General features: G+C 44.3%; 1 protein-coding gene, 1 long non-coding RNA gene and 1 other non-coding gene across 4 annotated transcripts; 2 read left to right on the forward strand and 1 right to left on the reverse strand.

Annotated features, from left to right (window-relative positions):
- The first annotated feature begins 1,263 nt into the window (after positions 1–1,263).
- On the forward strand, positions 1,264–21,490 carry tut4 (terminal uridylyl transferase 4). Its single transcript, XM_037697896.1, has 30 exons — positions 1,264–1,367; positions 2,539–3,081; positions 3,161–3,312; positions 3,884–4,000; positions 4,091–4,268; positions 4,350–4,438; positions 4,521–4,572; positions 4,671–4,740; positions 5,041–5,167; positions 5,418–5,537; positions 5,647–5,841; positions 8,091–8,265; positions 8,352–8,701; positions 8,895–9,045; positions 9,588–9,674; positions 9,758–9,861; positions 9,947–10,004; positions 10,091–10,194; positions 10,279–10,368; positions 12,127–12,240; positions 12,330–12,407; positions 12,479–12,656; positions 12,743–12,790; positions 15,304–15,386; positions 15,471–15,586; positions 17,764–17,918; positions 19,122–19,219; positions 19,308–19,866; positions 20,767–20,937; positions 21,011–21,490. The coding sequence occupies exons 2-30, from the start codon at positions 2,616–2,618 to the stop codon at positions 21,097–21,099; spliced, it is 4,374 nt and encodes a 1,457-aa protein (XP_037553824.1). The 5' UTR covers positions 1,264–1,367; positions 2,539–2,615; the 3' UTR covers positions 21,100–21,490.
- Positions 21,491–21,539: 49 nt separating this feature from the next.
- LOC119407626 lies at positions 21,540–23,573 on the reverse strand. 2 transcript variants are annotated; one of them, XR_005186685.1, is made up of 4 exons: positions 23,466–23,573; positions 23,244–23,353; positions 22,855–22,999; positions 21,540–22,612 (listed from the first exon to the last, which is right to left on the reverse strand). It is a non-coding gene; the product is annotated as an uncharacterized LOC119407626 (long non-coding RNA). The 2 variants fall into 2 exon arrangements; XR_005186684.1 differs by having other exon boundaries at positions 23,244–23,573.
- A 1,850-nt stretch (positions 23,574–25,423) lies between these two features.
- trnae-cuc lies at positions 25,424–25,495 on the forward strand. Its single transcript has one exon. It is a non-coding gene; the product is annotated as a tRNA-Glu (tRNA).
- The last annotated feature ends 40 nt before the right edge of the window (positions 25,496–25,535 follow it).

Below are 25,535 nucleotides of genomic sequence, written 5' to 3' on the forward strand. Positions count from 1 at the left end.
TTATGCTCTAACAGCACATAATTATGACCTAATATCACATAATATGACTTAATATCTTATAAATACGACTTATTAAGTCATAATCATGAGATCCTACCCCATAATTATGATGTAGCATAACATAATTATGCTTTTATATCTTGTAATTTTGAATTAGGGTCTCATAATTTAGAGATAGTTTTTCACATTTATGACTTATTTGCAAGATTTTAGTTCAAAATGCTTTGTTTCTGTGACAAATCTCGATTTTATGCTTTTCAGGCACAAACCAAACATTTTAATACACATCTGTTGATCTGTTATCCTTTTATTATCCATGCTGCTGATCTCATGCTGCTGATCTCATGCTGCTGTATTTATTCATATCCATCTGCTCACACAGACTCATGTTCCGGCTGCTGCTGTTACACCGTTTAGATTTGTATTATCAGCGTTTAACGTATATCTCGGATCTTTTAGCGTGTTTGGCGTGTATTTATATATTAGATCCTAATATACTGTTTTTTTGCACTTTATATTTTTGGTATTGTTGAATGTAACTGGGACCCTGTGTACATAATTTCATTCCACCTCATGCACCACATGTGGTGAAATGACAATAAACCTACTTGAACTTGAACTGTTGCCAGGTTGGATGTCAGTTTTTTGAAGATTAATCTGTTACACACACTGACATTAATATACACAAGAGCGTTTTCATTAGGAACATACGACTCAGTATCACATATGATTATGACTTAATATCTCAAATTATGACTTTGTATCTTGAACAACCTCATATCTCATTTATATTATTTTTGTTTTAAATATGATAAACTTGTGATATATAATATAACACTATGAGATGCTAAGTCATACATATCTTTATTTTAATAATATATTATTATATATACATTATGTCTATCATATTAGTTAATTATATATTAGTAATATACATATCATACATATCAGTATTAATTTATTCAGGTCTCTCTTGTAAATGAGTCCCGGAGGCTCAGTGGGATTAACCTGTAGAAATAAAGGTTGGCATTTTCATAATTACGACATAGTTCTAATTCTGAAGTAATAATTTTAAATATTTTATCATATTTATGAGATGCTAAATCAGTTTTGAGACCGTGTCTCATAGTTATGACTTAAATTATCTTGGTTTTCTTTTAGCGGCTTTCACACCAGGTCGCCTCTGGGTATCAAGTCTTACAAAAACAAAGGCGGCGCTTGAACGCAGCACAACACGCGCCCCCCTCTGTCGTCACCGGGACTCCCACAATGCAGCGGGGTATGCTGGTCGCTGTTTTGAGCAGGGCCGTGGGGTCTTAAACATGAACGGGACGATGGGGACAGCCGAGCCCTGATCAACTCCTCAAGTAAGTCGAATCCCGTTCTGCTGCGGTGTTTTGGCGGAAATCGTGCACCTCTGGTTTTAGCGGCTCGACGTTGTGTGGCGTTTGGGTGCCAGTTTTATTGGCGACCCGGGCACAGCCGCGGCTAGTTAGCTTCCGGCTAACATCAAACTACGCAAAGAGTGCACAGGAAGTGGAAGAACATCCCTCCAGTCGCACCGGAAACCCTTCGTGTTTTATTGCAGCGTCTGTTTTGATCTGTGTGCGTTTCTCCTCTGGTTCTGACGGTGGCCCAGAACACAACTTTGGCTCCTTATGGGTCAATAAAAACGCATAAATTGTGTCCTGAACACCGAGCAGGCGCGGTCTCTGCCTCTCTGTGAAGGTGAGCATCACTTTCGTTTCCCTGGAAGAGGAGAAATGTTTTCAACTAACTTTTGTTTTAGTCGTTCAGGAAGTTTCATCCACCTGTTGTCTCCTTATCTTTGTAACTACAGACTTATGAACCTGTCATAATGCAGCCAGCGTCCTCTTGTGCACACTTCATTCATCATTTTGTTTAATTTGCTGTCATTATTCCAGATTCTGTATTATTTATTATTAATATTAAAACCAAATGTGGTCAAATGGTGCAGCTTGGACGAGTTCAAGTAGTTTTCCAGATTCATTTAAATGAAAATCTGAAACGCGGGTACGCACTCAACGCAAACAAATCACGGGCTGAACGACCTCCTCTACATTTGACTTGTTGTCGTTTCAGAGCCCAAGTGTTTTTAATTTAATAAAATATAACAATGATTGCGTACTTTAGATGAACACGTCTTTAACAAGAACTTGTACACTTAGGATAAGTAAAACTTGTGCTTTTTGTTTAAGTATGGACAGGTGTGACCCTTCAGAAGTGGCTCATGCCAGCTGGTTTATCAGCCGTCTTTAATAGATTTTTTTATTAGAGTCTTCTCCTTTTAATTCTTTACAACTCTCTGGGAACTTCTTCTTTAAAACGGTGAAAACTTTTGGCAAACTTTGTTGTACTTGCACATTTTTTGTTGTGCTCTTGTAAACGTCCAGAATGATTTTATTCCAGATGTTTTGCAGGAGTTACTTATTAAATACCTTTAAAGTCACATATTTTATTATAAAGTTAAATCTGTCAAACCAAGACCCAGAAATGTTTGTTTTGTCTTTTGTCCAGACTTTTAAGTGGCCTGTCTCCCTGGTCATCTTCACTGAGCTGTTGGGAACGGGGACAAGCGTGGCAGGACAGGAGGGATGGACGAGTCCTTAAGTTCAGTGAAATCAGTCAGACAGTCTCAGTCCAGAGGAGCCAAGGCCTCGTCTGCTCAGAAGTCCAATAAAGAGGCTTCTGTGCAGAGAGAGGGGGTCAAGTCTGCGCTGCGGAGCAAAGAAAACCTCACGGCTGCCAAGGATGATCGAAACGCAGGCGGCCAGGTGAGCCGCGCACCTGGCAGCACGTTTCCAGATGAGAAGAAGAGAGGACGGCCCAGCAGAGGGACCAGACTGTCTGGAAGATCAAGTTCTGGGGAGAGCAGCAAAGGCAAGGGGGCAAACTCTCAACATCAGCCTTCCGAGTCCAGGACGCCCATTTGTGCAGACACCTGCAGCTCCTCGACTAACAGAGAGGCCACCTCTCCGTTGGTGCCTGCTACAACTGGGAGGGGCCTCGCACAGCAGGACCACGCCTCAACTGGAGCTTCAGCGAAGGACAAGTCCCACGGTGAGACATTTCCCCGAGATGTTTAAACCTTCGAACGCCATCCCGAAGAAAGGTTTAGATTGTTTTTGTGTGTTTGCAGTCCTGAAGGCTGCAGCTTCGATGCAGCAGCCCAGAGGAGAGGAGGCAGAGGAGAGGCCCGCTGCAGAGGAAGGACACCTGACGGAGCAGCAGCTGGGCCTCCGGCAGGTGGAGGAGCGCCTCTACAGAGACCACATCCACCGGCTGCTAAAGGTACTGAAACGTTCTGACACGCTGCGTTTGGAAACCAGCAGGGCTGGGCGATATCGCGATATTTAAAAATATCACAATGATTTCATTTGCAATATAAATTGACATTATATCGATATAAACAATATAGTTATTCTTGAAAATCCGCCGGGAGTGTATAAAAGAATAAATCAGGGTGCCGTAAAAATACTAAAAACAAGAACATATTTGTTTTGATTTTTATTTATTGACATTATCAAATGTCTTGAAACTTATTTAATGTAAATAAATGCCTAAAAACCAAACTTTGATATATGTAAATAGTTTATTTTTTAGACATTTATTTTGTACAGTCACAGCTGTTGTTAATAAATGTGCCTGTGTGACAACTGGGACAAAGCTTTGACTCAGAAATATATATTTTTTATTACTTTATGGAAAGAAAAATATTGAGATATATATCGTGATTAATCTTAAAATATCGAGATATTCTTTTTGGTCCATATCGCCCAGACTTATCTAGTTTTCTCTCTATGAACTCTGACTGGGTTACTTCTTGGTTTATTAAATGCTTATTATGGGTTTGTTTCCACAGCCATCTCCTGAGTACCCAAACTATCAATACTTATGCAAACTTTGCTCTGTGCACATCGATAACATCCAAGGAGCCTACAAACACATCAAGGAGAAGAGACACAAGAAGAACTTAGTGGTATTTTTAAATATTTGTTTTCCATCTCCACCAAGTTACTCGTACTGTGTGGAGTTTATAGCTCACACCTTCTGGTTTGTGGTGCGTTAGGAGAAACAGGAGGAGAATGAGCTGCTCGCCATCCCGCCGCCTTCCCCCGCCCAGCTGAGGGCGTTGGACGCCGCCGTCCTGGACACCGCCCGTCTGCACGGGATCTCAGAGGAGGACTTGGAGGCTCGGAAGGCGGTGGTGTCGAGGATGGAGGCGGTCGTCACGAGGCACCTCTCAGGTTTACGCCCAGTTGAAATGTGACGTTAAAGGCCTTCAGAAGTGTTTTTGTCCTGCTCACGTAGGATTTTTGGTTCTCCAGCTTGTTCCCTTCGCCTCTACGGTTCGTGTCTGACCCGTTTTGCTTTCAAAACGAGCGACATCAACATCGACGTCACGTTTCCTTCCACAGTCAGTCGGCTTCTGTTTTACAAAACATTCGTGCGTTTGTTTTTCTGTGAGCCGGCTGTAACGTGTCCTCTCTTCTGGTCAGATGACCCAACCTGAAGTTCTGATTCAGGTGCTGGAAATCCTCAAAAACAGCCGTAAGTTCTGCTCGTGTCTTTTTCCCAGCTCAGCAGATTGTGATTTATTGTCGTCGTTCAGGGTAATAATAAAATACGTCTTTATTTATCGTCTTTAGCTGAATTTTCGGAGGTTGAGTCGGATTTTCACGCCAAAGTTCCCGCCGTGTTCTGTCGGGATCGGAGCAGGTGAGCATTCAGTATAAATTAAGTTGTTTTTTTTCACATTAATGTGTTTTTATTGATGAGGAAATCTTTTAAAACACATCCAGCTGTCTTATTTTAGTGGTTTTATGAAACTGCAGCCGTCTTTCTTCGATTTACACTCACCTGAGTTGTTAGGGGCCCCTGCAGTTTGATGTTATAAAATCTGAATCCTCTGATAAAATAAGGTAGCGACTGGGATAACTGGGTTCAGTTGAGGCTGTGGCCAGTCGTCGTGTCAGGTCTGACTTCCCGTTGGTTCCTCTGTTCTGTGTCCCTGCGCAGCGGCCTGCCGTGTAAAGTGAGCGCAGGTAACGGCATCGCCTGTCTCACCACCAGTCACTTGGCAGCTTTGGCTAAACTGGAGCCCAGACTGGTTCCGCTGGTGCTGGCCTTCCGCTGCTGGGCCAGGGTAAGGCTGTGACTGAAACAACTAAACCCTCCTTAGACTCGTGCTTTTTTTTAACGTTTTACAGTCAATTTTAACCTGAAGTGTTGATCAACACTTTGGAAACTTGAAAGTAAAAAATTATTTCAAATGTGCATTTTTTTGTATTTTTATAGAGATTTTACAAAGGTAACATTAACTTTATGTTAATAAAGCAGCAGGTCCAGATTATAAAAAATGTATTTTTTCTGTTTTTTGGATGTTTTCTGTCCAGATGTGTCACATCGACTGTCAGGCTGAAGGCGGCATCCCGTCGTACTCCTTCGCCCTGATGGTCATCTTCTTCCTGCAGCAGAGGAAGGAGCCCATCCTCCCCGTCTACCTGGGCCACTGGGTGCGTGGATTCTCCTTGCGCTCCTTTCATTTAACGCATACACAATATTTTCTTCGCAAACGAAACAAAGAGCTTTGAGAAGTTCAGCGTCGCCTCCTTCCTCTTTCAGATCGAAGGTTTCGATGTGAAACGCGTCGACGAGTATCACCTAACGGGGATCGTTCAGGAAACGTTTGTCAAATGGGAGCGGAGACGTCCGAGCGCCTCAGAGGGACGAGGGGAGAACCACAGCGAGGCCGGAGGAGACGGCACATCCAAACCAGAGCCGAGTAAATGTGATGCTGCTCGTCCTTCGGTGGGACAGGTGAGTTCTCCTTCAGTTCTTTCACACACGGCTTCAGGGTTTGGTGAGGACGTGAACACACAACGGTTTATTTTTTTATCCGGTAACACTTTACTATAAGGTACACAAAGTTTGAACAGCTAGGGAACGCCTCAGGAACAAATCAGGCAAGTAGGTATCTCTGCAGACAAATTAGGAAGGCGTATCCGGAGGGCCACATCTGATTGGACGATAGTAAAATGGGCGTGTCTGGAGGGCCACACTTTTTTCATCCATTCAACCTTTATTTAGACGGGTAGATCCCACTGAGCCTCGAGGACTCATTTACAAGAGAGACCTGATTTCTACAAAAGACATAAAAAGGCATAAAGATTTTTATTTTTTTACAACTAAGATGCAAAAAAAGTAACAAAAACAGCTAGATCATAAGACGAATGTAGAAAGCTAAAAACAGGAACATGTCTGCGTTGGTCCCTGCCAGGAGTCCAACAGATTCTTAAAGCCACTTAGAGAGGTCAAAGGTCGAGAGCTTCAAATCTTTTTGTAAGATATTCCAGGAAACAGGAGCGGAGCAGGAGAAGGTCCTTTTGTCTAGTTCAGTCCTCATTGAGGGAACACTGCAGGTAATGATGTCCTGAGAGCGCACGCTGTAGCTGCACTCACACAGAGACATGTAGGAGGAGATGTAAGAAGGCAGCAGACCAAGAAGTGATTTAAAGATGAAGATGTACCAGTGAAAGAGTTATTTGATTGGACGATAAAAAAATGGGCGTGTCTGGAAGGCCATGTCTGATTGGACAAAAAAAAGAAGTCTGGACGATAAAAATCAAGGCGTTTGTGTTAACCACAGACATATTGTGTTTATCATGTTAACCGGTTCGACATTAGCTGCGTCTTCATAACTTCTCTTTCCACCTCTTAACACAGAACTTCCGGTTACATTTCAAAATAAGAGCAACATAACTGGGTAGTGAGGAGAGCTAAATGTTTGTTTTTTAATACCTAGCCCATTACATTAAAAAAAAACAAAATCTGTTTTGGTTGTTGAATAATGTGAAAATAGTTACAATCGATTCATAAAGAAAGAAAAATAAAGTAACCAAAATATTAATGATACTTAAACTGGCCTTGGGACAAAGGATGTTTCCTTTAACTTCACATTTTCTTGTTCATGTTTTAAATCAGTGGCTGCAGATGAGTGATGTCAGTTTGTGTCAGATTTCTGCACCTGGAGCAGGTATTCTGTTTACTGGTTCACTCCCTCAGCTGTCTCACATTTTAAGGGTCAGTCCATGTTTCAGCTCCTCTCATAGATCAGATCTCAGAGAAGAACTGCTAAAGAGAACATTTTGTTTTGGGTCATTATCTCGTCACAGGACTCATGATCTTTAATTGAGACCAGACTTTTTGGACAAATGGAGCAGGTTTCACTTCAGATGCTTCATATTTCATTGTACCCAGACCAGACTCGAGCCGACCTGTGTCAGGTGCAGCTACAACCATGAACTAAATAGGATCTTCTTGTGTTTGACAGCAGATTTAACGCTGGTTCTTAGAAACCTTCAGTTTTATAAAAGAGTTGACGCAACTTAACTAAAGAGCAGCAGATACAGCTGCCAATCAGTGTTTGCCCTCTACAAACGCCCACTTTTGGACTCAGAGAACCCCCTCTCCAATCAGGAGCTAATGGGTAGTTAACCAGTACTTACTGGGGAACACACAGCCAAGCCTTATTAGGGGACTACTGGTTTGTTACCACAGAAACAGGAGAAATTCACCATGTGTGTTCTGAATAAACTCTGCACCAGTGAGGTCACAGCTGGTAATTGTCAAAAACCTGTTTCCCACTGATTTTATTGGATTTTCTCTTTTGTAAACGTGTTGATGAAAGACATTATCCGTTTCATCATCTTGTACTGGTTTCATCTTAACTAAGTCTGACTATCACTGATAACAGATCATTGCCTGGGTGTTATTGTGTTCACTGATGTGGTGAAGCATCATACCAAGCACTCGCTGAGGAACCGATCTTTCATCACCACCTGACCATTACCTACTGTTTCTGTGCATTTGGCTTGGCTGTGTGTTCCCAGTAAGTACTGGTTAACCATCCATTAGCTCCTGATTCGTTCCCGATGCGTTCCCTAGCAGTAAATCAAATTGTGTGCACCTTATTGTAAAGTGTTACCGTCGACCTGTTCGGTCCGCTTCATAAAACCTGGCAGTGGATTTGCTGTTTTCCAACTGACCTCGGCTGCTTCCTCCCAAAGAGCCGTTTGGCCTCGGGCCTGACGAAGGACGCGTCTCTGGGCCGGCTCTGGCTGGAGCTTTTCCGTTTCTACACCCTGGAGTTCGCTCTGGAGGAGTACATCATCAGCATCCGCTTGAAGGAGCTCCTCTCCAGGGAGGCCAAGAACTGGCCCCGCCGCAGGCTCGCCATCGAAGGTGGGTGTGGGGGGAGAACTCGTCACAGTCGGGGTGGGGGGGGAACTTTCAGGAATGAACTTTTCCTCAGTTTCTTTTCCTTTTAGATCCGTTTGCCTTTAAGAGAAACGTTGCCCGGAGCCTGAACAGCCAGATGGTGTTCGAGTACATCCAGGAGTGCTTCCGCGCTGCGTACAAATACTTCGCCTGCCCTCAGAGGAGGAGGCGCGCCGGAGGAGGAAGGGGCAAAAAGAGAGGTGAAAGGATGGGGCAGCAGGAGGAGAAGGAGAGAGACGATGAAGGTGGTTTAGATCTGATGGGTGATGGGAAGAGACCCTCGTCCTGCGACAGCCTGCCGGACAGTGAAGATGAGGAGGAGAACCAGGTTCCAGAGAGAGAAGCTGGGTCCCACGATCTGCTCTACGTGTTTGATAAAATGATTTTCACCGGAGGAAAGGTAAAAAACAACAAAAGAACATTTGAGTTTTCACTTTGTTACTTTGTTTTAATTCAGAACGAACAACGGAGACATTCCTGGGGTCTTTTGTTGAACGCGTTTTATTATTTGCCTCTTTTTGTTTCCAACGCCTCCTTTTAAGTTAGGGAGGTTCTTCCACGTTTAACGGTTTTATTTTTTGTTTTTACTTCAGCCTCCAACTGTCGTGTGCAGCATCTGCAAACGGGACGGCCACCTAAAGGACGATTGTCCCGAAGACTTCAAGAAGATCGAGCTGAACCCTCTGCCTCCGATGAACGACAGGTTCAGGAATATCCTGGACGGACTCTGCAAACTGTGCTACTGTACGCAGCAACACACCGGGGCTCTCGTTTTTATTTCTCTTCTTAAGATGACGCGCTGCAGCTGAACTAAAACACCCATCTTTCATTAGAATAGAATAGAAACAGCCTTTATTGTCCCGCAGGGCGACGTTCAAGTGTAACAGCAGCAACAGATATAAAGGTTCACGCAAAGTTCTTAAAATGTTAAAAAACAATACCCTAAACCTACCCCTGACCTTTGACCCTTAACCTAACCCAAGACCTCTTTTCCTAAACCTAACCTGACCTCTGACTCCAAACCAAGCCCAACCTTAACCCAGACCACTACACCTGACCCAGAACCCTGACCCTGAACTTAACCCCGGCTACTGAGCCTAAACTCGGACCCTGACAGGAACCCTGGGTCCATCGCCCCCATAATACTCTCCCTACTCGAAGCTCCCGGTGGGTGTGGGCGTAGCTGGAGGCCTGGGTGGAGGGACAGGGGAGCTGGTGCAGCGATGGACTGTGCATGTATTGTTTGATCTGTAACGGTCGCGGCTCTCTGCCTGCTTTGTCTGCAGACGAACTGTCCCCTTCGCACGTAGAGCAGCAGAAACGGGAGCAGATCCTCGTCGGCCTCGAGAGGTTTATAAGAAAGGAGTACAACGGTGAGTTTGAACTTTCCCCCCCTCCTGCTTTTATCATTCCACGGCGGCGAGTTGAAACGTGCCTTGTTCTTGAACGTTCGCAGAGAAAGCTCAGCTCTGCTTGTTCGGCTCGTCCAAGAACGGTTTTGGTTTCCGGGACAGCGACCTGGACATCTGCATGACTCTGGAGGGTCACGAGACTGCAGAGGTGGGCAGATGTTTCCTGAAACCCATCAGTGGTTTCTCCGTACGTCCTTCTTGTTTTTATCGTGCCGTCTTTGATTTCTCACCAGAAGCTGAACTGTAAAGAGATCATCGAAGGACTTGCGAAAGTATTAAAGAAACATTCAGGTGAGTGAAGCACTTTTTTCATCAGGTCTTCTCATATTTGTGCTTTTGGGTCTACTTGTGACCTCACACATGTCCCATCTCCACAGGTTTGAGGAACATTCTGCCCATCACCACAGCTAAAGTGCCTATTGTGAAGTTTGAACACAGACAAAGTGGACTGGAGGGAGACGTGAGCCTTTATAACACCCTGGTGAGGCGACGAGCCGCTCATACCCCCGTCTGTTCTTTGATCAATCATCTAACAAGAAAAAATTTGTTTCGACGACGTCTTTAGGCCCAACATAACACACGAATGCTGGCGACGTACGCCGCTCTGGATCCACGCGTGCAGCTCCTCGGTTACACCATAAAGGTCTTTGCAAAGGTCAGTGAAGAATCAAACCGTCCCTAAAGCATCCACACAAACATGAAGAAGAACGTCTCAATGGACTCGAGGAGTTGGTTGACTTTTAGACCAACTTCTGAACCGGGTCAAATTTGTTCACCACTAGGTGGTGTCCCTGAGCCACATCTCAGTGTTCTCAGGACACTGAACATGAACATTAATTTATAAAAATAATAATTGAACATTATTTATCTGAGGAGCAGCTTTGAGTTCAACTCCATCGCTGAACTCTCATCTTGAGCGAACATGAAGGCGACAGTGGAAAGAAAAACTCCCTCATGAGGACGAAGCCTTTAGCACAGGGCTATTCAAGTAAATTTCTCAGGGGGCCACAGTTACTGAAAGCCAAGAGCTCAGGGGCCGGACATACAGCAATTAAAGTCATTAAGTAAGTTTGTTTTATGGTTTAAAATCTAGTTTTATTTAAAAATGAGCCCATCGGTGGGCCGAACTGAGCTCACCCGTGGGCCTGATTTGGCCCCTGGGCCGCCAGTTGAATAGCCCTGCTTAAGTAGAACCAGGCTCAGGACAAGCGGCCGTCTGCTTCGACCGGCTGGGTTTGAGAAGAACAGATACACAATGGCAGGTCAAGAATCACGTATTCAGATAGAACCAAATGAAAACTATTCAATTTTAACAATTCATTTAAGGAAATGAGGTCAATTTGTTCTCTAGTAGTCTAAGTCTATAGCAGCATGACAAGTCAAGCCTAACTATAGGATTTATTAAAAAGGAAAGTCTTAATCCCAGTCTTAAAACTAGACAATGAGTCAGCCTCATGGACAGAAACTGGAAGTTGGTTCCACAAGAGAGGAGCCTGAGAACTGAAAGATCTTCCTCCCATTCTGGTTTTGTAAACTAGGAACCATGAGTAAACCTGCAGTCTGAGAACAAAGTACTCTGTTGAGAAAATATGGAACAATAAGATGGAGCTAGGCTGTTGAGGGCTTTGTAAGTTAGAAGTAAGATTTTGAATTAAATTCTGTATTTAACAGGGAACCAGTGGAGAGAATCTAAAACTGGAGAGATATGATCTCTCCCAGTAACTCCAGTTAAGACTCTGGCAGCAGCATTTTGGATCAACTGGAGACTTTTTAAAGAAGTTTTTGGACACCCAGATAATAAAACATTGCAATAGTCCAGTCTAGACGTGACAAATGCATGGACCAGTTTTTCCGCATCATTTTTATCTGTTTCTAATTTTATCGATATTACGCAGGTGGAAGAAGGAGGTTCTAGTTACACATCTGTTTTTCGTCAACAGAAATAAAACCTCACTGATCAACCACTTTATTTATAATCTGTCAAATATTTTTAAATGCCGACAGTCTGTCATGTTTCACTTCAAAATGTTTTTTTTTGTATTATTTTGCACTTTTAATCCCCAGTGGGTCCTGTCACGCTGTTTAGAGAAATAATTTACTTTCAACGCTGGTTTCAGACGTATGTCAAATGACATGTAATGTGTGTGAACTTGTGCACCTGGCGCACACCTGTACCTTGTGAGCAGCACGTCAGCTCACGGTGAAAATGTTGTGCATGCTCGTATATCAGCGTGCTGGAAACTTGTTCTAAACTTTCACCTAACTTATGTGACTTACATCAGCGTGTTTGGCATTTTGTCCTACGCTGATGCAGTCCGCCGCTGTGCGACAGCCTCTTTATAGTGGAAAGGAGTTGCAGCTGAGGGACGTCTCGGTTTCTTCTGGTAAATGAAGCTTGTTGTTGTGCTCCCAGCGCTGCGACATCGGGGACGCCTCCAGAGGAAGCCTCTCGTCTTACGCCTACATCCTGATGGTGCTTTACTTCCTGCAGCAGAGGCAGCCGCCGGTCATCCCCGTCCTGCAGGAGGTACTCGCCTCTGATCCGTCACCCCGACTCCAAACACGTTGGGCTTTAACTCGGGTGGAACAAACGGCTCCGCGTTTTGTCTTTTCCAGATCTTCGATGGTAAGACTGTTCCGCAGCGGATGGTGGACGGCTGGAACGCTTTCTTTTTTGACGACCTCGCCGAGCTGGTGAGTTCAAGACGGATGTCTCGTTTCAGGTTTGAGGTTCAGGTTTGAGCAGGTCTTTTCTGCCCGCACAGCGTCAGCGCCTGTCCAACTGTCAGCCGAACACGGAGTCGGTGGGAGAGCTGTGGCTGGGGCTGCTCCGGTTTTACACAGAGGAGTTTGACTTTAAGGAGCACGTCATCAGCATACGTCAAAAGAAACGCCTCACCACGTTCGAGAAGCAGTGGACCAGTAAATGCATCGCTATCGAAGGTGCTCACACGACTCCACTTGAATTGGACCTGCCTGTTCTTCTGGTCCAGGACTTCTGATCTGTTTACTTGTGTTCTTCTCCTCAGATCCTTTTGATTTAAATCATAATCTTGGTGCTGGAGTGTCTCGCAAAAGTAAGTGCCTGAAACGCAATGTATCATGCTCAGTTGGTCTGTCCCGACTTTCAAACGTCTCAAAGTTGGGACAGGACCAAGGTTCTCCCTATGAGGCATCCCCTCTTCAGTCTGTAAACATGTAGGAACTTGGGCACTAATGCACCCTCATACCATCAGAGAAGCAGACGTTTGAACGGAGTGCTGAAACCAGGCTGGATGATCCCTCTCCTCCTTGGTAGGAGAACATGGCATTTGTGGTTTCAGTTCTGGACTTCACCTCCGTCCATTTGAAACGAGCTCCGGTCCAGAGTAGAGGATGACACAGGAGTGGATTTTCACTCCTGTCCTGGTCCCACAGAAAAAATCCTGTCCTGTCCCACTCCTGGTCCAGAGTAAAAAAAATAATCCTGTCCTGTCCCACTCCTGGTAACACGACTCCCACTCCTGTTCAGGATCACTCCCACTCCTGTCCTGCTCCTGTTTTTTTCTCTTCATTTAATTTTTAGGAAATACATTGAATTTGATTTAATCTTCTACCCATTTCTGTTTAAATTACTTTGTTTTGTGCAGTTTTATTTCAAAAGATATGTCAACAGGAACAGTTCATCTGTGGTGAAATGGAGACATTTATTTCCTTAATCCAAACAAAAACCTTCACTAAATGTCATAAAACAATAATACATGGTCTGTAATTAATATAATTTTTCTACGGAGGATCAGCTGCTGAGTCTCTGTTTCTGGCTCTTTTGAAGGTCAGTTACAGTAAAACCAAAAAATCCAAACCAGTTCATGGGTCACACCATGTCTACCTGAGATGAAAGAACCCAAACATAACAAGTTGCATTTTACTAATTTATTGATCAATTGTTTCCTTTAAACAGTGACATTACTGTCATGTTTTAAATTGTTTAAACAAACAAACAACAAAAGAAAATATTGTACCAAGCAGAGAACTCAACAAATAAAAATGCTTAAAGGCGTTATTATACATTGGACCATGTCCTCAAGAAGTTCAGTCCATGTGGTCGAGGTAACGAGCTTGTTTGGGTGAAGCATGATGTCGTGCATCTTCCCAGACTTCAGAGCATCATTTACAGACTGGACCATTGCAGGTCTGGTGTTCCACCTCATCTCTCCACTGCAATAATTCTAATGCTAATACACACTGTGTTGTTAAAGGCAAGAGCCATTGTCAACACTGGGGGGCTAAGGCCCCTAAAAAGTGCTTCTAGAATCGCCCCTGGTGTGAAGAAATGAACTGAGAAAAATCAACTCTTGGCCTAAAATCTAACACAACAACATACACATCATATCTTCAATCTAAAACTAAAACAGTTATTATAATATATATGCAACCAGTCTTTCATATAAAAACTGGGATGTTTTTACCGGAGAATGCGTGCACTTTAACCAGGAAGAGTTCGGGTATTTTTTTTTTTTACACAAACAGCGACAGATGATGAGGATTTTAACCTAAAAACCCACATAACAAAGCAGAGCATAATTTTTAAATTAAAAGGGACAAGGTGGAGAAAAATGCGCTGTTTGAGTTTATTTACTGACGGTAAACAAAGTCCGACTCCTCACTGCAGCTGAGACTAAACGTTTAAAGCAGCACCAACACAACTCTCATGAAGTTCAGGGTTATTTGACACTTTCCTGCCCGCTCTGTGAGTTTAAGAGACAGTTACTTCTTACCTTGCGTTGCAAACTATTTTCAGCTGCTCGGTTTCTTTGCCGGAGACTTCGCTGCTCGGTGAAAAGCTACGGCTGGAACAGTTGACTTCTGGGCAATGTAGTTCTTTTCACTTGTGTTAAAGTGAAGGCTTACTGAAAGAAAACTACAAAATAGCTGCACCGTTTTTTTGTTTTCATTTTTGGTTATCGATCGGTTCCCGCTCCTGTCTGCTCCCGTTAGCTTTCAGTCCGGTCACGTCCCGGTCACGTGAGTTATAATGAGGCTGACTCCGGTCCCGCCGGAATCACATGACCTGTGGTACTCCCGAAAAAATGTCATCCTCTAGTCCAGAGAAGACGGCAGCGATTCTGGACTATGTTCACATCTGGCTTCTTCTTTGCCTGATAGAGCTTTAGGCAGCATTTGTGGAAGTGTTCCTGAGCCCAGAACAGAACCAGACCTTGTTTTAATGCAGTGGCCCCTGAGGGCTCAAAGGTCATGACCTTCAGCCTTTGAGCTCAGAGATTTCCACAGATTCTTGAAATCTGTTGATGAGATTATGACCTGGAGATGATGGAGATTCAAAGTCTTTCCAGTTTTTCTCAGACTGCTGAACCTCTGCCCATCTTTACATCTCAAAGTCTCATTTTATACCCGGTCTTACTGACCTGCTGACAGTTAACCTAACTGGTTACAAAATGCTCCTCCAGATGTTTCTTATTGTTTTTATTTGCACAACTTTTCAGGACTGATGGTTGTAAATGTCACTAAAGTTGATGTGAGGTTAGAAGGAGACGCCAACGAGCTGTTGACATGTTCTGACCCGGTAACGTGCTTTTTCTTCTCCATCCAGTGACCAACTTCATCATGAAGGCCTTCATAAACGGGCGGAAGCTCTTCGGAGTGCCGTTCTTTCCCATCCCCGGCACCGAAGTGGTAAATCCACCGTGACTCGGCTCGTCTTCTCACAAATGCCTTAACGAAATAAGAAGATTTTGGTGAACCGTGTGGTGTGTGCAGGACTACTTCTTCGACTCGAAGGTGTTGACAGACGGAGAGCTGGCGCCCAACGACCGGTGCTGCAGGATCTGTGGGAAGATCGGACATTACATGAAGGATTGCCCAAAGAAACACAGGTAGGCCTGTCACAATAACAAATTTTGCTGGGCGATTAATTGTCTCAGAAATTATTGCGATAAACGATAATTAAAAATGCAATGGGTGGGCATCACAGGGTCAGCCCTCAATTGGTTTAGATCCTACCTAGCTGACAGATCCTTTTGTGTCTCCATCAGGGATGTTAGTTCAGCATCGGCAGCACTTGAATGAAGGGGTACCGCAGGGGTCCGTCCTCGGTCCCCTTTTATTCTCGTTATACCTGCTGCCACTAGGTGCTATTTTCCGGAAACACAACATACCCTTTCACTTCTGCGCCGATGACTGTCAAATTTACTTCCCCCTAAGACACAATGGTACACACACTATTCACCCTCTGCTCGACTGCCTGGCTGACATCAGAGACTGGATGGCTTTAAATTTCTTAAGTTTCAACAAGAAGAAGTCTGAAGTCATGCTGCTCCCTCCCAATGACACGATCGTCAACCACTGCATCAACCTTTCTGCTCTAACCCTGTCAGAAAAACAAAGAGTCACTAATCTGGGCGTGATAATGGACCCTTCCCTGAAACTTAACAATCATGTTGTTAAATCCTGTTTCTTCCAACTGAGGCGGCTGTCTAAACTAAAGCCCATATTGTCCAAAAAGAACCTGGAGACAGTAATACATGCATTCATTACATCCAGACTTTATTACTGCAATTCGCTCCTGTTTGGCATCAGTCAGACCTCCATTGCACGACTACAACTGGTCCAGAATGCTGCAGCCCGATTTTTAACCAGTACAGGCAAAAGAGAGCACATTACACCAGTTTTGGCCTCACTGCACTGGTTACCAGTTCACCTTCGAATCCAGTTTAAAATACTCATGTATGTCTACAAATCACTGAACAGTTCCGCCCCCTCCTATCTCTCTGATTTGCTGCAGCCATATGTCCCACCGCGTTTTCTGAGGTCTGCGGACCAGTTTCTTCTTTCAGTTCCAGGAACCCGTCTTAAGCGCAGAGGTGACGGGGCCTTCTCTGTCGCAGGCCCAAGACTTTGGAACGAGTAACCTCTGCTTGTCAGACAGGCCCCCTCCCTCACGGTTTTTAAATCCCACTTAAAAACCCACTACTATCCCCTGGCTTTCAACAATGTATGATCTGTTGCTGAACCTGTTTGCACCACACTGTGCTAATCATTATGTTATTATCCGCTATTATTTTGTTTCTATATTTAGATTTTACGTTATGTTTTGTGTTGCTGTGTGCTTTACCTGTTTGTTTCTGTTTGTACAGCACTTTGGTTGGCCCTGTCGCTGCTTAAAGTGCTTTTTAAATAAAATGGTATGGTATGGTAATATTGTTTGAAATTAGACAATAATCAGTAATTATTGTCAAATGTAAGAAGAAATGTTGGTTAATTTTGAATGTAGTACCTTTTTTCGAGCACCAGATGGCAGTATAAAACAGTTTGAACCAAAGGATGGATAGTGAGGGAGCGAGCAGCGTGTCTCTTTAAGAAAAATGGGAGGGAGGCCCCTTGACGTGACATGGGCTGTCTCTCCTTCCTTGTTTTCTGTTCTCAAAATGACCGACGCTCGGTGTGGTTTGAGCTCTTTAGCATAGCATTTGTCACACAAAGCTTTTAATAAAAAATCAGTAAACAAGTTCTCAGCTTCTTTTTGCAGAGAAAAACAACTTTTTACACGAAGGCACGAGTTTCAACCGTGAATTGTGGAGCTTTGACAAGACGGAGGTTTTTTCCAGAGGTCGGCCTGTTAGCTTAGCTCGTAGCTTAGCTTCTCAGCTTAGCTGCTTTTAGCAAAGAGAAAAGAAAAGAAGAAACGATAAAGCCGATAAGTGAAAATGAGGTCGATAATTTTAATTTATCATGCGATTAATTGATTTATCGTTTATCGCGACAGGCCTAAGCACAGGTCCTCTTTTCTTTCAAGACAAAACGGCTGCAGGCTTGTAATAAATCACTCAAAGTATTTATAATTGTTTTTAAGTTCACGTAGCTTACTGTAGTGGGGGAAATTACATTTTTCTTCTCGGGAGGAGGAACAAAAACTTTACGACAACGATTTGCTTTTGTATTTTATAAGCAGCAGCTGTAGTTTGTTTTGTAATAAACTTTTTATTAGGAAAAAGCTAAAATACACGAAAGAAGTCCGTCGCTTTCACCTTGTCTTTCTTTTTTTTACATTTAGAATGAAGAAGAAGGACAACGAGAAAGATGAAGACTCCAAAGAGGACGAGCGGGACTTGAAGGAGAGACGTTGTTTCCATTGTGGGGACGTTGGACACGTACGGAGAGACTGTCCCGAGTACCACCACCTGAAACAGAGGAACGCTGGGCCCCCAGGTAAGGCTTCAGTTTGATCGAAAGCTTCGAGAAGAAACTCGTTTCAGCTTCTAAACACTTTTTTCTGTCACTTCTTGCTGTTCAGAATCCCCTGAAGTGAACCAAACGCATAATTTATTTAGAAGTTGTTGATGATGATTAATATTTTTTTAAAATTGTGTTGCCATGTTGATGTTTGTTGACGTAATACAATAAAACTTTATTTATAAAGCACTTTACAAACAACACCGGTGCTGTAATGAAAGCATGGATTAAAATCTCTAAATGATGTCATGACAGACATGTTTTGACCGTGGCCACTTGTGTCAAGTGATAAAAGCTGGACTTGATCACTGATTTAATCTGTGTGTCAAGTTTAAAATCATTGTCCAGCGTCACACCCAGGCTAGTTGCTGTTTCAGTCAGATGTTTTGTTAAAGGACCCAGATCAGCGTGGACTTTGGAACCATCACTGGGCTTAAACAACAACACTTCAGTCTTTTCCTCATTAAATTGTAGAAAAGTTCTGGGACGTCTAGGCCTGTCATGATAACAAATTTTGCTGGGCAATTAATTGTCTCAGAAAATATTGCGATAAACGATAATATTGTTTAAAATTTGACAATAATTAGTAATTATTGATATTGGATAGTGAAGGAGCGAACAGCGTGTCTCTTTAAGAAAAATGAGAGGGAGGCCCCTTGACGTGACATGGGCTGTCTGTCTTTGGTTCTCAAAATGGCGGACGCTTGGTGGAGCTTCAACAAGACGGAGTTTTTTCCCCCCGAGGTCGGCCTGTTAGCTTAGCTCGTAGCTTAGCTTCTCAGCTTAGCTGCTTTTAACGATCCAAAAACGTGGTTTTGGACGGTTTAAACAGATTTTAAAGAGAAAGAGGGGTGGGGGTCAGTGAAGAACACTGGAGTTGAGCCTTTTGTCAGTCCAGTGTCTTCAGTAGAAAGAGACATGAAGAAACGACAAAGCTGATAAATTAAAATGAGGTTGATAATTTTCATTTATCATGCAATTAATTGATTTATTGTTTATTGTTTATCATGACAGGCCTAGTGGCATCCATGACTTCAGTCGTACCTTCCAGGAGTTTGTTCACGGAGTACTCTGTATCTTGTTTTAATGGAACATAAGTCTGTCTGTCATCAGCATAAAGTGATGTCATCAGTTAAAGACCTGGAGGAATTGAACAGCTTGTGTTTTGTTTTGGATCAGCTCCTCACATGGTTCGGGCCGTGGCAAGCTCCCAGTCGATACCGATCCCTCAGAGCGCCGCGGACGGTCCCGGCAGGACCAGACAGCTTTCTGAATGTGTGAGTGCAGCAGCCGGACCGGACCGTCTCGATCGAGCAGAAAATCTGATTTTATTTGCTCAACTCTGATTTTTCTTCTCGTCGACAGTCCGACAGTCTGCAGACTCCGCCTTACTCCCCGCAGCCCGCCGCTGTCCCACAGAGCTCCCCCCTGTCTTCAGGTTCCCCTCAGCCCTCCCACATTAAGACAAGTTCTGTTCTGCAGAAGACGCCCCCCCAACCACAGGTCCCTCTGTCTCTCTTTAGTTTTCCCACCTCCCATTCGTGCCAGTATCATCCAGGTGCTCTCACCGCCCTGGGGCTTCTTCCCTCCCACCAGTCTCACCAGTCCTCGGGCCAGCCCCCTCACCCAGTCCACATGTCCTCCACCTCCTGGCCCATCCACGGCCCGGTCCTCACGTCGTCCTCTGCCACCGTCCCCTCCCCGCCCGGCCTGAAGTTCGCCCTGCGTTCAGTGTCAGGGAACGGGAGTCCCGCGGGCGCCGGGGGAAGCCCCGGCTCCATGAACCTGAACGACCCGAGCATCATCTTCGCGCAGCCGGCAGCGAGACAGCTGGGCGTGGGGGGGCTGGGGAGGGAGGGACTCTGGCACAACCACCTGGCACAACCTGGGTCACTCGTGAACAACGGCACTGTGGTGAAGTCAGGTATTGACCAGGGCGGGTTCAGTCTGTCTGTGGGGGAGGGGGCGCTGTCTCACGCAGCTGCATCTTTAAAGAACTTCACACAAACTTCCCGTTTTGTTTTTCTGCGTCTGAATTTAAAGTTTCCTGTTTTTCAACGTGTTTTATGGCTCTTCAGCTGTTAATAAATCAAAACATTTGGCTCTTGCAGGAGGTGGTTGTTGTAACTTTAGCTCGTGTTCTTTTTCATCTTATGATAAATTTAGCTATTTTAGCTACTTTTCGCTAACGTTTTGCTACTTTTATCTTTAAGCTATCCTTTTCCTGCTTTTAGCTACTGTTCTGCTAAATTTTACTTTTAGCCAGCCCTTTGCTACATTAGCTCTTTACCAGACTTTAGCTACTTTAAGCTTTTAGCCAGCCTTCTGCTACTTTAAGCTTTTAGACAGTCTTTTGCTACTTTTAACTTCTAGCTAAGCTTTTGATTTTGTTTATAGTTTTTAGTTATATTTGACTATTTTTATATTTTATAGTTATTGTTCTCTTATTTTTAGCTACTACTTTCAGCGCCATATACTTTTGTCACATATGGAGTTTAGCTAGCTTTTTGCTCCTTTGAGCTACCACACTTCTATTTTTGTCTTTCAGCCCAATTTGTATTACAATTAGCTTTTGGCTACTATTCTGCTAGTTTTAGCTTTGAACCAGCCTTTTGCTTCATTCGCTAGGTTTTAAAAAATTTTAAGGTTTACTTAGCATTTTGTTACTTTTAGCTGTTAGCTCTTTTTACTAATTTTAGCTTCTAGCTAGCCTTTTGCTTCTTGTTGCTTTTAGCAGGATTTTAATTTTTTGATTATTTTAAATCACATCAGCTGAACTCTGATCCGTCTCGTCAGTCTGAGTAACGTTGGGTTCTGGTTCCAGAGTCCGGTCACCAGGCCCAGTTGGAAGCTCTGAGCCAGGCCTCGCGGTTATGGGAGCACAACAAACGCCCGCAGTACACCCTGTCTCCATCGTGGCCCTACAGGATGCCCCAGAGCTTCATGCAGCAGGGCAACGGGGACTTCCAGCCAGGCAAGACCTTTGTGGCCCAAGGTCAGGCGGGACGAACTGGACCCCAGAACCGTTCTCCTGAGCAAAGTCCTGATCCTTGTGGTTCTCTTTACAGGTTCTGTGCTGCACCCAAACCCAAACTTCCCTCTGGTTCCTCACGTCCGCCATCCAGTCAACCTGAACTTCATCCAACAGAAGAAATAATCTTTTAAATTTGGTTACGGTCAGTAAAACGACATCACGCGGACAAAAGATCTTTTTAATGAATTTTATCATTCTTGTACAGATTTTATTTTATTTTTGTTCTCATTGCATTGATTTGTGATACAAATGTTAAATATTTTATTACCCCTGTTTTTGAGGGGGTCCAAAAAAGTGTTTTTTTTTTATTTTCTGTGTAAAGAAGAAGTAAAAAAAAGTCAGCCTTTATTTTTATTAGCTGTGTTTGCGCTTTGCTCGCTGACAGTTGAAGTTTGAGCTTTGAGTAGATGTTTGTTTCAAAAACAATCTAACGCGTCGCCTCAAGTCCAGCATGTAGTTCCAAAAGCAAGAGATGGCAAAAAGATAAAAAGAACAAAAAAAATAAAGAAAACAAAAACAACTTTGTTGTGTTGCAATTTATTGAAGTGTTTTTGATTCAGTGGTTTTTATTTTATTTATTTTTTCTGATTAAAAAACTGTTTTTTAATTCAATAGAAACATTTTTCAGGATCATAGAATAATTTGCGTTGGAAGTTCTGAGTGCAGGACCCGGAGATGGTGCTGTCCCACAGGTCCAAGTCCGTCAGAACCGCTGGAGGAACCAGAGGTGAAACCTCCAAGTCGGGCCAACGGTTCTGAGACGAAGATCAACCTGCAGACTAATCTGTAATCTGTGACTATTAATCCTTTAACACAGGAACCCAAAACGGCAGCTGGAGACCTCCGAGCTCAAGGATGATCCCTATTGCTTTAAGGTCACAGGGTCAAAGGTCAAGGTTACGGGTGATCCCTTTGTTACAACCTTGTCTCTGCTCTATCTTGACATCAAAGTAACATTTAAATGTCAAACTCTTTGTCCCATTAGCCCCGTCTGTCCATCACTAAGACAGTCCACAGTAAGTTGTCCTGTGTCCATCACTAAGACAGTCCACTTGTCCCCTGTCTAGAGCTTTGGAACATACGTCACTGCGTTGGGGGCATTCCCGTCTCGACCACCATTTTTACTGTCCTCAGAAACAAACTGGTGTTTTTCATGGAGTCACCACTGTATCCTCCTCCATAACGCTGAAAAGCAGCTCAAAACAAAGTGGACTATCCATCGAGACAAACTTCTCCCAGAGGACAAAAAAACAATACATGGAAATTCATGGCACTGTATTTCTGTGCAACATTGTGTTTCTCATGCAACCAGTCACTGTTTCCACATGAACTCTAAGGTGTGCTCGTGTGTGTTCAACATCCTGAGCATCAAGTTCACATCTCCATTTAGTGACTGATGGGATTTGAACCTCAGCACGTCATTCATTTATACTTTTGTTGGATGTGACTGGGACCCTGTGTGCACAGTTTCATTCCACCTCATGTACAACATGCCATGTGAATGCCAATAAAGAACCTTGAGCTCGACCCCCACACTCTTTAATATCAAAGCCTCTGTCATAACAACGTCCCCGGGTAATAATCTGGAGAGAAGGCCACAGCTTCTGTTATGAGCTTGTCTGATGGACGTCCATCCCTTGGACAGAAAAGAAGACACAGGTATTAGACAGAGTTTCATGTGACACCTTCAAAACATGGCAGAGATGCTGAACAGATGCATTAGTGTTAGTGGAACCATTGAAAGTGTGAGTTTTTAATGCAGGCAGAAAATGCCTAACAGTGTTAAACAATGACAAGAAGATGGCAAAGCACTGAAGTCCTGTGTAATATTTAATCTTTAAAAATTATGTGTCCAGCTGTTTTTTATTCAGCTCTGACCTGTTCTCCTGTAACAGGTGGTTTGTTTCTGCTCTTCTTTGTTCACACATTGTATTTGTAGCTTCAGCTGCTGCTTCATGTTCCTCCTCTCCATCATCTGCAGCCTCACTGAGCTCCTCTCCTGGAGTTTCATCTGAAGGTTTGTCTTGAACAGGACACATCACAACACACAGCAGTGTTACTACAGTAAAAGTGACGACACTAGAAACTTTAAACAGTTTATTTCACAATAACACAGACGTCCACTCTGTCTAGACTCGGACTAAGTTACATGTAAAATATAAACCCGACCTAAACCAGGTTGACCCACTTCTATGAACGTGAACTAAACATGATGCACGCGGACACATTTATGGCTCAACAGCACCAAACTGAACTTAGACCCTCACCAGAATGTCTGGAACAAAGCAGCAGGTCTCAGGGAGCTGGAGAAAGTTACACGAGGACGTGTCACGTGTCCTTTTTGTTGCGTCCAACACATGAGCTCCTCGCCTTGTTTCTGGTGGAGAATCCATTTAAAAAGTCCGTTTTCGATCTTTTTACGATTCCGGACATTACAAACAATAACGCAGCAATTTAGGGCCATCGCTAAACTCTTTTAACCTACTTACATTAAGAAACTAAAAGTCACAGAGGAAGCTTGTTTTCGACACTTAATATTGAGGACAGTCAATATAGTACACCCGGACCATCCTGTCCCATCAGCCACCGCGTCGCGGACAAGTGACGTCACGCTCAAAAGTTCTATCGACGTTGTTTTTTTTGCATATCCAGTTACTGTTTATTACTCTCAGAATTTCGCGCGCACATCTGACGTCATCCATTTAAAAGAGGACGGAATCAAAGTCTGAAGCGCACATCAAACGATGACGTCAGAGACGACGTATCAAAGGACAGCGTGGCGTCAGTCAAACTCTATATATAGGGCTGCTGTGTTTACTGAAATCATTTTCTGAAGGTCGGTTCGAGTTGAACACACATCAGAGAAGTCTGTAACTGTTCAATTTTCACTCTCTGTAGGAAAAATGGAAGTACCAGGATCCTTTCTGCAAACTGTTTGCGACGCAGCGACCAAGAACCCACTGCGGTTCTTCACAGTGGCCACGACGCTGAGAGTTTTGTCGAAAGTAGGTGCAGTCAGTAAGTACACCACTCCCACGGAAGAAACCTCATTCTTCCTGGATTATCTGGTTTCTACAACTCTGGACGGATTTGTCGTGCCTGGGAAGTTCCACTCGGACACGAAACAGTCCAGAAAAGCGTCGAAAAAGGCGGTTCGGGATCTCCAAGATACCTGCTCCGCCGCAGAGCTGAGAGACGTGGTCCATAAACTGGATCTGGATGTCGGCGCTAAGATTGTTGAAGTTTTACGTAACATCATCAAAAAACTTCTGGAAACCTTTGAGAAATGGGGGAAATACCGTCTGAACATGTTGTCTGCGGCGATTCTCCTCCTTGGAGTGGCACTAATCGCAGGATTTGTGATCGTACTACTGATGTTGGGGTGAATGTTTTGATCCAAACTCCAGACCAGTCCATCTGTCTTACCCGGGTTTCAGTGCAGGATGACGGGGAGCCGTTTCCTGACTGACTGGTGGCAGATCTTACCTGGATTCAATGCAGGATGACGGGGAGCCGTTTCCTGACTGACCGGGTCATGGTGGAGTAGGTGGTTCAACCAACAGCATTCATGCGGGCAAATATTACCCGGGTTACAATGCAGGATAACGGGGATCCGTTTCCTGACTGCCTGAAGACAGGTCTTGGTTACAGTGTAGGATGACGGGGAGCCGTTTCCTGACTGTCCGAAGACAGGTCTTACCCGGTTTAAGGTGCAGGATGACGGGGAGCCGTTTCCTGACTGACTGGGTCATGGTAGAGCAGGTGGTTCAACCAGCGTTCACAGCGGCAGGTCTTGCCCAGGTTGCAGTGCAGGATGACGGGGAGCCGTTTCCTGACTGCCTGGGGGCAGGTCTTACCCGGTTTAAGGTGCAGGATGACGGGGAGCCGTTTCCTGACTGACTGGGTCATGGTGGAGCAGGTTGGTGAAGCACCAGAATTCACAGCGGCAGGTCTTACCAGGGTTACAGTGCAGGATGACGGGGAGCCGTTTCCTGACTGTCTGGTGGTAGGTCTTACCCGGTTTAAGGTGCAGGATGACGGGGAGCCGTTTCCTGACTGACCGGGTCATGGTGGAGCAGGTGTTTCAACCACCAGCATTCATGCTGGCAGGTCTTACCCGGGTTGCAGGATAACGGGGCTCCGTTTCCTGACTGCCCGAAGACAGGTCTTGGTTACAGTGCAGGATGACGGGGAGCCGTTTCCTGACTGTCCGAAGACAGGTCTTACCCGGTTTAAGGGGCAGGGTGACGGGGAGCCGTTTCCTGACTGACCGGGTCATAGAGGTGCGGGTGGTTCAACCACTAGCATTCACGCCACCACTTCGCTCATGAAGTCTCACGCTCTACAGTCTCACTGACTGGAGAATGTGTGAACTTCAGTGAAGTGGTACGTCTCTCAGCCATGGGTTTTTCTCCGAGTCCTTCGGTTTTCTCCCACACCAAAATAATCCCTGGTGGTCTAGTGGTTAGGATTCGGCGCTCTCAGCGCCGTGGCCTGGGTTCAATTCCCAGTCAGGGAGAAAAGCATTTTTTGTGGGCCAAGATGGAGTAAAGAAGCTT

The sequence above is a fragment of the Nematolebias whitei genome, chromosome 3 (genome assembly GCF_014905685.2).
Source record: "Nematolebias whitei isolate Nwh7 chromosome 3, NemWhi1, whole genome shotgun sequence".
In the NCBI taxonomy this organism is placed as follows: Eukaryota; Metazoa; Chordata; class Actinopteri; order Cyprinodontiformes; family Rivulidae; genus Nematolebias; species Nematolebias whitei.

Excerpts from the sequence above, each read along its gene's own strand:
- tut4 (XM_037697896.1), top strand. The coding sequence starts at position 2,616 with ATGGACGAGTCCTTAAGTTCAGTGAAATCAGTCAGACAGTCTCAGTCC. Across the intron at positions 3,313-3,883 it reads ACATCCACCGGCTGCTAAAG|CCATCTCCTGAGTACCCAAA; the intron begins GTACTGAAACGT and ends TTGTTTCCACAG. Across the intron at positions 12,657-12,742 it reads TAAATGCATCGCTATCGAAG|ATCCTTTTGATTTAAATCAT; the intron begins GTGCTCACACGA and ends TCTTCTCCTCAG.